The sequence below is a fragment of the Hemibagrus wyckioides genome, linkage group LG09 (assembly GCF_019097595.1).
Source record: "Hemibagrus wyckioides isolate EC202008001 linkage group LG09, SWU_Hwy_1.0, whole genome shotgun sequence".
NCBI classification, from domain to species: Eukaryota; Metazoa; Chordata; class Actinopteri; order Siluriformes; family Bagridae; genus Hemibagrus; species Hemibagrus wyckioides.
In genome coordinates, this window is record NC_080718.1 from 30,098,157 (window position 1) to 30,108,156 (window position 10,000).

A 10,000-nucleotide genomic window follows, 5' to 3' on the forward strand; every position below is an offset into this window, starting at 1 on the left:
GTGGACAGTGAGGGGTTAGAGTGGACAGTGAGGGGTTAGAGTGGACAGTGAGGGGTTAGAGTGGACAGTGAGGGGTTAGAGTGGACAGTGAGGGGTTAGAATGGGGATCCAGGGACTGCTGCAGTTTCTAAAGGAGGCTTCAGAGCCGGTCCACGTGCAGAAATACCGTGGACACACCGTGGCAGTGGACACATACTGCTGGCTGCACAAAGGAGCTTTCTCCTGCGCCGAGAAACTGGCCAAAGGAGAACCTACTGACCAGTAAGCAGAACCATAACACTGTGCTGTTGTCTAATGAAATAAAATTACTGACTTATGATCAACTTCATGTGCTGTGTGTTGTTGTTGTTGTTGTTGTTGTTGTTGTTGTTTGCTGCTTACAAAAACAGTTTAATCTAAGCCCCACCCCTTAGCTATTAGCAGTAAAGTGTGCAGTAAAGTGTGAGAATTCGTTTTGAACTGTCTTCTTTCACTGTATTGTATCCAACAATCAGAGAGCTCTGTGTGTGTGTGTGTGTGTGTACAGGTACGTGGTGTACTGTATGAAGTTAGTGGACATGCTCCTGTCCTATGGCATTAAACCGGTGCTGGTGTTTGATGGACGGAACCTTCCATCAAAACAGGAAGTGGAGAAAGCTCGACGAGAGTGAGTGTGTGACGAGTGCTCTGATACAGAGCTCCACATAAACACATCTCTATAATCTAACTAGTGTGTGTGTGTTAGGCGTCGCCAGGCCAACCTACAGAAAGGCAAGCAGCTGCTGCGAGAAGGGAAAGTGGCTGAGGCTCGAGACTGTTTCACACGTTGTGTTAACGTCACACCCTCCATGGCACATCAAGTTATCAAGGTACAAGCTTTAACACACACACACACACACACACACACAGAGTTCCATATATTTACACACATTAGATGATCAAAGAATCAGTAATCTGACATCTGTTTATTCCTTTTAGAATCTGATATCTCCTTCTCTGTCTGCATTTCTATATTTCTCTGCACAGATGGGGGATAGACAGATATAGCTGTCTGTCTGTCCATCTGTCTGTCTACTCTTGTCTCTCTTCCTCACCCTCTGTCTGTCTCTATACATATAATTTCTATGTCTATGTGTCCACCTATCCATCTGTCTCTCTTCTAGTGTAACTGTGTGTTTGTGTGTGTGTGTGTGTGTAGGCGGCGAGGGCACGTGGAGTGGACTGTTTGGTGGCTCCGTATGAAGCTGATGCTCAGTTGGCGTTCCTGAATAAATCAGGCATCGCTCAGGCCATCATCACCGAGGACTCAGACCTACTGGCATTCGGCTGTAAAAAGGTGAAAAAATGTTCAGAATACACGACTTTACACACTTTACCACAACTTTACACGCCTGATGCTCAGGTTACACTGCTGCTCTGATCTGTAATAATTTTGGAGACATATTAATGTCTGAGACTAACACACACACAGACCACGCCTCCTTCATTGAGACACACACACACAGTCCTTGCCTCCTTCATTGAGGCTCACACACACAATGTCCACACCTCACACTTCCTTCACTGAGACTGACGCGCACACACACACACACACACACACACAGTCCACACTTCCTTCACTGAGACTGACGCGCACACACACACACAGTCCACACTTCCTTCACTGAGACTGACGCGCACACACACACACACACACACACACACACACACACACACACACAATGTCCACACCTCACACTTCCTTCACTGAGACTGACGCGCACACACACACACACACACACACACACAGTCCACACTTCCTTCACTGAGACTGACGCGCACACACACACACACACACACACACAGTCCACACTTCCTTCACTGAGACTGACGCGCACACACACACACACACACACACACACACAGTCCACACTTCCTTCACTGAGACTGACGCGCACACACACACACACACACACACACACACACACACAGTCCACACTTCCTTCACTGAGACTGACGCGCACACACACACACACAGTCCACACTTCCTTCACTGAGACTGACGCGCACACACACACACACACACACACACACACACAGTCCACACTTCCTTCACTGAGACTGACGCGCACACACACACACACAGTCCACACTTCCTTCACTGAGACTGACGCGCACACACACACACACACACACACACAGTCCACACTTCCTTCACTGAGACTGATGCACACACACACACACACACACACACACACACACAGTCCACACTTCCTTCACTGAGACTGACGCGCACACACACACACACACACACACACACACAGTCCACACTTCCTTCACTGAGACTGATGCACACACACACACACACACACACACACACACACAGTCCACACTTCCTTCACTGAGACTGATGCACACACACACACACACACACACACACACAGTCCACACTTCCTTCACTGAGACTGATGCACACACACACACACACACACACACACACACACACACACACAGTCCACACTTCCTTCACTGAGACTGATGCACACACACACACACACACACACACACACAGTCCACACTTCCTTCACTGAGACTGATGCACACACACACACACACACACACAGTCCACACTTCCTTCACTGAGACTGATGCACACACACACACACACACACACACACTCCACACTTCCTTCACTGAGACTGATGCACACAGGCCACGCCTCCTTCACAGAGACACATTAGCCACACCCCCATCACTACACCTGAATATGACCATGTGTGGAGATTGAAAGTGTTTACTGTAAAAGATTGTGTGCTATATTTATTATGATCCTCTGCCCTTTGAGGTGTGTGTTTTTGATGAAAGTGTGTTTATTCCGGTTGTACCTGAAGGTGATATTGAAGATGGACAAGCAGGGGAACGGTCTGGAGATATCACAGTGTCACCTGGGCCGCTGCCGCTCTCTGGGAGATGTCTTCACTGAGGAGAAGTTCCGCTACATGTGCATCCTCTCAGGCTGTGATTACCTCCCATCGCTCTATGGCATTGGGCTGGGGAAAGCCTGCAAGCTGCTCAGGATGGCCAACAACCCTGATATCCTCACGGTATCATACATCAGTATCATGATACATCAGATATATCGATATCCTGATATATCAGTAACACAATACACTGATAGCAGGATGCATCAGTATAGTGAGGTATTACTGTCTGTTTATACACCTGTATTGTATTGTGTTGTGTTGTGTTGTGCAGGTGATCAGGAAGCTCGGTCAGTACCTGAAGATGAACATCAACGTACCTGACGAGTACATCGATGGCTTTGTGAAGGCCAACAACACCTTCCTCTATCAGCTCGTCTTCGACCCCATCGAAAGAAAAGTAGTGCCTCTTAACCCTTACCCAGAAAACCTTGACCTCAGCACGCTCAGCTACGCCGGAGTGTATCCTTCCTCTCAGACAAATAAACCATATATAATACTGTGTGATGAAGAAAAGTTACTCTCACCACCACCACCCCCACCAGGCTGATTATGTTCCTATAACCACACATTCCTAAATCTTTTATTTCACCATGACATTTAAATCATTATTTAATATTTATTTTTAATGCTGTGGAACAAGTTCCTGTTTTTCACATGTTAATCTTTATGCATGTTAATGTATGTTCTAGACTATATAGCCAAAAGTATTGGGACACCCCTCCAAATCGTTGGGTTCGGCCCCTTAGTTCCAGTGAAAGGAACTCTTAATGCTTCAGCTTCATACCAAGACATTTAGGACAATTTCATGCTCTTTGTGGGAACAGTTTGGGGATGACCCCTTCCTGTTCCAACATGACTGCACACCAGTGACCAAAGCAAGGTCCATAAAGACATGGATGAGTGAGTTTGGTGTGGAGGAACTTGACTGTCCTGCACAGAGTCCTGACCTCAACCCCATAGAACACCTTTGGGATGAATTAGAGTGGAGACTGTGAGCCAGACCTTCTCGTCATCACAACATCAGTGTCTGACCTCACAAATGTGCTTCTAGATGAACGGTCAAAAATTCCCATAAAAACACTCCTAAACCTTGTGGAAAGCCTTCCCAGAAGAGTTCAAAGTAAAAAAAAAAAAAAAGTCAAAGAAGCTTTGTCACTTCAGCCATATATATCAGATGCAGTACAGTGAAGTGAAACAACGTTCCTCCTGGACCAGAGGTGCTACACAGAACACAGACAAAGTACAGAGACGCAGACAAACATAGAGCTATAACATAGAGATAAAAAAGTTAAACTATAATTTAAAAATTAAACTATACTTAAGGTGCAGTCTTTAAGAACTAGACATACAACAGAAGTGCACAGGAAGACAAGACAAGACAAGACAGTGCAGACAAACAACATATAGGCCGACTTTGTGCAATGAACAGTGTATACAGTGAGTGCAGATATTAAAGCAACACATGTGAACAGTTGAAGCTGTTATTATATTCATGTGCATGGAAAGGTAGACATACCAGTTTTGTCCTGGCTCGCAGTCTCCGCTCTAATTCATCCCAAAGGTGTTCTAATGGGTTGAGGTTTCTCCATCCCCAGGCTTCTCCATCCCTAGGTTCTATCACTGGAACTAAGGGGCCAGGCCTACAGCCCTGAAAATCAAAACACATGAATTCAATGATTTGGAGGGGTGTCCCAAAACTTTTGTCAGTATAGAGTATGAGTTATTACTGCAAAATGTGTCCTGTTGGAAAGGTTCCTTAATAAAACACGTCTGTAGGAACGTTGGAGATAAGCAGGGTCTACAGATGGCTCTGGGTAATGTGGACATTAACACTATGGAGAGGATCGATTACTTTAATCCTGATGCTCCTGTAACACAAGTAAAATTCATCACAGTTCACTTTGTCTTATTTCTAATAATCTTTGAGTTTATTGTTGTTTTATTTCATAACTTCAGGATTCCTTCAAATGCATAAATTATAAAATAACAGGACAAATGTTTGACTGGTTCTTCTCTAGTCTCTTGCAACCAATCAGTGTTGTGCTCTCATGAGGACTGTTATAATAATAATAATAATAATAATAATCTCATTAGAATTCCTTCTAATGTCGAAGTGACAACATGAAGGAAGAATGATTCTGATTGGTTCGTTACACCACAGTGAAATATGAACCTTAGGGAATTAAAACAGTTCGTACTTGTTAGAGTTTAAAAATTTTAAAACCCTTGCTGTTCCCCTCAGCCTGTTAAAGCTCCTCGAAGTCGAGGCTGGAGTGACGCCCCGGTCACCACCTCTCGCCAGGTCAGTATCTGGAGCAAGGCTTATGTACCGGGCAGCGTCCAGCCCCAGACGCCATCATCCCCTCAGAGACCTGCTCAAACCAGAGGCAAGGGGACTGTCATGTCCCTGCGGGGCCTCAAACTGCCCAACAGAGAACCACAGGTCAAGAGACCACGGCAAGGTGAGCATGCATGCACACACACGCATACACACACAGACAGTCTTGATAAATAACGGAATATCAGAAACTTTTCCATCTGCTGTCAGACTCTGCTGTCTCGGATGAAGATGTGCTAGAGCAGTACTCCTCTGATACCAAGAAACAGCGCACGGTAACCATGGAAACAGAGCACAGTGTTCCAAAGGAGACGAAACATTCCCAGAGAGAGCCTCCTCGACCCCGGAACCGATTCGCCACACTGCTGCAGTGGAGGAACCAGTCAGAGGAGGGTGATGGGGAGCAGGAGGGAACACGCAGCAGGTACACCATGCCCTGGGCTCGATGATGATGATGATGACGACAGAATTTTGGGAGAGTGTGTGTTTGTATAAAAACAGTTAGCAGTTAAACAGCAGGTTGAGCTTCAGTGCTGAGTTTGCTCTCATTGCGTTTCTCCTGCAGGTTCTTCGCGAGCTCTGATGTCACGCTAGCCGAATCTAACCGATCAAAGGAAGAATCAGATGACCGTACGGAACCAGACCACGCCCTGATGCTAGCAGGAGAAACACACAGCACACAGAGGGAGACAGAGACGTCACTGCAACGTGCCAGCCTGAGCGCTTTCAGCTGGTCCGGCAGTTCCACGGAACATTTCGGAACCGGATCCTTGTCGTCGGACCGACCAAGAACTCCCAGCATGCCCTTGGGCCTCTCTGTCCTGCAGCAGTTCCAGAGGAAGAAGGAGAACATCAGCTGGGGACAGACGGAATCTCCTCAGCGCTCTCTACCCTGCTCTCCTCCAGAGGGTGCTGTTGATGGTGAAACTCCTCCAGGTTCTCCGCCGTCTCAGGACAGCGCGTATTTCTCACAGTCCTGCAGCAGCCACTCCGTCAGTGAGGACTCCACCACCGGCACTCACAGCGCAACGACCTCTCCCGAAACGGTGAGGAAACCGGACACAGCAGTGTTCTCAACACTATGCACAGGTTCTATAGGTGTTAATAGTGTAGAAGATTCACAAGAAGAAGAAATAATCTGAGGAAAATCTCACAGAGAAAGAGTTTTTATTCATGTGTTAATAAATCTACAGGACACAAGGCTGAGAAACAGGGCTGAAGTGGCTTCAAATAAACTCCTCATGATGTTTTCCTCATGGTGTGTTTAGGAGAAGGATCCCTGGAGGGATTTGGGATGTTCTGAGACTCTCAGTGAGGTGTCCGTGATGGATGAGGTCAGATCTACTCCCAGCAGGACGAAGGTAAGTCCAGTTAAACCAGACGAGTTTATAACGACTCGCTACATCCCCATGTGTCGTGTTCATCTCCTACTTCCTGTTCCTCCCTCAGGTGTCCGGTTTGTCCCGAATCCGTCCCAGCGCGCATGAGAAGGGCAGTAAGATCCGCCCCTCCGCTCCGGCCAGGGTGAGCGGCTTGAGGAAGGCTCAGGGGAAGAAGATGGGGGTCACTAATGAGAACAACCCGGGACTGCAGGCCACCATCAGCGGCCTGTGGAAGAACTTCAGCTTTAACAAGTGTGTAAGAGCTAGTGCTGTTAAACCACTCACACGTTATTCGTCTTTTCATTTATAACTAGTTTCAGCTCTGCCCTACCCGGTCGATTTTCCTCTAGTGCATCGACTCGGGAAAAACTCAGACTCTCATAACACGGTGATGTTTATCAGAGTCTCTGAGTTTATCATGTTAACGAGATCGATCAGGAGAAGCCGTGTGTGCTGTTCATCTCTGCTCAGGGTGATGTCACAGTGAGCTCATCACAGCTGTAAAACTGGGCGGAGCTACGTTAAACCTCTAACACTCCTACAGCTGTTCACAACACAAATCTTAACCCTAGTCATCTCTGACTGACCGATCCTTTGTACTTTTCTAGCATAAAACTGTTTTTCTCAAATAAACCCTGCTAATGAACGAGCTGTTTAATTACAGCAGATTAGTTACAGTAGCAGAAAGCTGATAAAGCTCAGAAATTGACTACACCATCATTATTATTATTATTATTATTATTATCATCATCATCATTTATTTAGACATAATTAGCTGGATTTGTCCAGGATTTTAATATCTGTGAGTCAGCATGACATTAGTGGTGTTTATTAATGTCAGTCTTTTTAAATTCTGTCATTTAAAATTATTTTTACTCTAATTTTTCTTCATTTCCACTGTGTGTGTGTGTGTGTGTGTGTGTGTGTGTGTGTGTGTGTGTGTGTTTCAGGGAGAACCCGAAGTTAAACAACCCCTGTAAGAAAGGAGAACCCATGTCTCCAGTAAAGGACAATGTCCAGTAATGAGATGACCACTACCTCCAGTGTGAGAACTGCTGTCATAGAGCTGTAGAGTGATAGACCGAGCATCACTTAACTCTCTCTCTCTGTCTCTCTCTCTGCTTATTCTCTCCATGTCTCTCTCTTGCCCCCCCCTGCACCCCCCTGTCACTTTCTGTCTTTCTCTCTCTCTGTATCTCTCCCTGTCTCCCCCCTCCTTTCTCTCTTTCTCTCTCTTTTTGTCTCTCTCTCTTTCTCCATGTCTCTCTCTCTCTTTCTCTCCCTTTCTCTGTCTCTCTCTCGCGCTCTCTCTCTCTCGCGCTCTCTCTCTCTGTCTCTGTGTCCGTTAGTGTGGTGTAGAAGTCACTGACCTTTGCTCCACACTCTGACTGACCGTGTTAAACATACCATGTATGTTCAAGACTACTTTTTTCTTAATAGTGAATAAAATATCTATACATTCCTGGGTCTGTCACATTCTTCTGTAATGGTGTCAGGGTTTGATTTGGTGGGCGTGGCCTATCAGGGCGTGGTAGGTAGTCTCAGTATGGCTGCTCACACACAGGGTTGTTAAAGACATGCATTCCTGGTGGATGAACAGCACATACTTCTGAGTTTCATTCAGATCGCAGCTAAGGAATGAAGACCTGCAGCCAAAAAAATGCTAATTCAGCTAATAAAAATGCTAACTGACCGGTCACTGAATTCCTGGCTAACAAAGAATGAAGGCTAGCAGTTTCAGATAGCAGAAATTCATGCTAACTGTCATGTTCATATTTATATGCATTGTTTTATTGCCAGAAACATTGACACTGCTAGCAAAGAATGAAGCTTAGCATAGATCCATGTTAACTAGCATGTTTACCTTTTATTTATTTATTTCATCCCTGTAAAGTCTAAATGAAAGATCATCTGTTTATATTTTTATTTATTTATTTCCAGAAAGCTGTCAACAAAGCAACCTTGGTTAGCATAAAGTTATGCTATTTGTCCCTTCATCATGATTTATTTAGCATTTCTAGCACACATATCACAGGCGCGCTAATCAGATGAGTGGCGCTAGGCTTCTGAGTTAGCATGGTTAAGCTAGCAGGAAGGTTTATCGTTCTGTCACATTTTTGTCATGTTTTCATATTTTTAGCTATTTTCTGGATGTTTAAAGTCATTGTGTAAACTTTAGGTTTTGGTGTGTGTGTGTGTGTGTGTGTGTGTGTGTGTGTGTGTGTGTGTGTGTGTGTGTGTGTGTGTGTGTGTTGAAACCCAGGCATTGTTTCTCAGTACAGAGTGAATGAGATGAGTGATGGTTATCTCTTGGTATGTTGATGATCTTTTCCTCGAGCCAGTAGAATCACTGCTTCTGAGATTCTCCGAGTGCTTTTGTCTCGCTAAACCACAAAAACCAGTGACCTCATTAGCACAAGAATGTGGACGAGGGGACGACCTTCAACACAAAAAAGGTCAAGTTCAGGGGGTTCTAGCATGAGAGGATGTGGAACCCATTCACACTTCTGCTAGCACATCAACACACAGTCATTCAGCAGCTGATAGGTGGTGAAGCGTTTCCGTGAGAATTCCTCGTTAGCCGTCACGCTAAGACACATTCTCATCCAACAGGAGGAAGGGAGCAGAAATTAATTAGTGAATATTAATTAGAAACAGGAAGTGCTTCCTCAGGAGTAAGGATTCGGAAAACAAAACTGAAAATAAAACTTAGAACCATCAGAGACACCAGCTAGCATGTGAGAGAGTGCTTTTTTTTTTTTTAAACTGAACTCTTAGCTAGCATTCAGTGGAGTGTAAATGCTAATCAGTACTGGTGTGTTAGCGATACACTTTATTCCACACCGATCTTTATTCTACACAGTGTTGAGACAGGTGACTTGTGAGAAGGACCATTACAACAGCTCTCATGCTAGCAGCTTTAGTGAGAATGCTAATTCATGGAGGTGCTCAGGAGCTGGGGTTCTCTACCATCATCATCATCATCATCATCATCATTATCTAATTAACATATTAATAGCAGTTAATCTTCTGAAAGAAACAAATGTCTGTAGAACTCAGCTATACACTCGTCTCTCTCTCACACACACACAGATACACAGCACTGACACTAGAGACTCATTACACACATCACACACACACACACACACTGATACGCAGCAATGACTGCAGACTCCTTACATAAATCATACACACACACTGATACACAGAGTCTCAGTGTCCGTGTGTGTGTGTATAAGGAGTCTCTAGGGTCAGTGCTGTGTATCAGTGTGTGTGTGTGTGTGTGTGTGTGTGTGTTCTTCATGCTCTTAATCTCAAGGTTAAATGATCCTCTGATG

The 10,000-nt window shown here is 45.2% G+C and overlaps 1 protein-coding gene across 3 annotated transcripts in view; it reads left to right on the plus strand.

Moving 5' to 3' along the window:
- Nucleotides 1-8,104, plus strand: part of exo1 (exonuclease 1) — an 8,396-nt gene extending 292 nt beyond the window's left edge. The window contains exons 1-13 of one of the 3 annotated variants that reach the window (XM_058398945.1): nucleotides 1-261; nucleotides 527-646; nucleotides 725-848; nucleotides 1,178-1,315; nucleotides 2,850-3,062; nucleotides 3,214-3,401; nucleotides 4,719-4,821; nucleotides 5,185-5,404; nucleotides 5,491-5,704; nucleotides 5,846-6,326; nucleotides 6,549-6,641; nucleotides 6,730-6,918; nucleotides 7,613-8,104. The exon at nucleotides 1-261 is cut by the window's left edge and continues 292 nt beyond it. In XM_058398945.1, coding sequence (XP_058254928.1) covers nucleotides 101-261; nucleotides 527-646; nucleotides 725-848; nucleotides 1,178-1,315; nucleotides 2,850-3,062; nucleotides 3,214-3,401; nucleotides 4,719-4,821; nucleotides 5,185-5,404; nucleotides 5,491-5,704; nucleotides 5,846-6,326; nucleotides 6,549-6,641; nucleotides 6,730-6,918; nucleotides 7,613-7,642 — 2,274 coding nt within the window. In that variant the 5' untranslated portion in view covers nucleotides 1-100 and the 3' untranslated portion in view covers nucleotides 7,643-8,104. Of the gene's footprint in view, nucleotides 262-526; nucleotides 647-724; nucleotides 849-1,177; nucleotides 1,316-2,849; nucleotides 3,063-3,213; nucleotides 3,402-4,718; nucleotides 4,822-5,184; nucleotides 5,405-5,490; nucleotides 5,705-5,845; nucleotides 6,327-6,473; nucleotides 6,642-6,729; nucleotides 6,919-7,612 lie in introns of those variants that run through there. The other 2 variants (XM_058398944.1, XR_009205764.1) reach the window with 2 other exon arrangements.
- The last annotated feature ends 1,896 nt before the right edge of the window (nucleotides 8,105-10,000 follow it).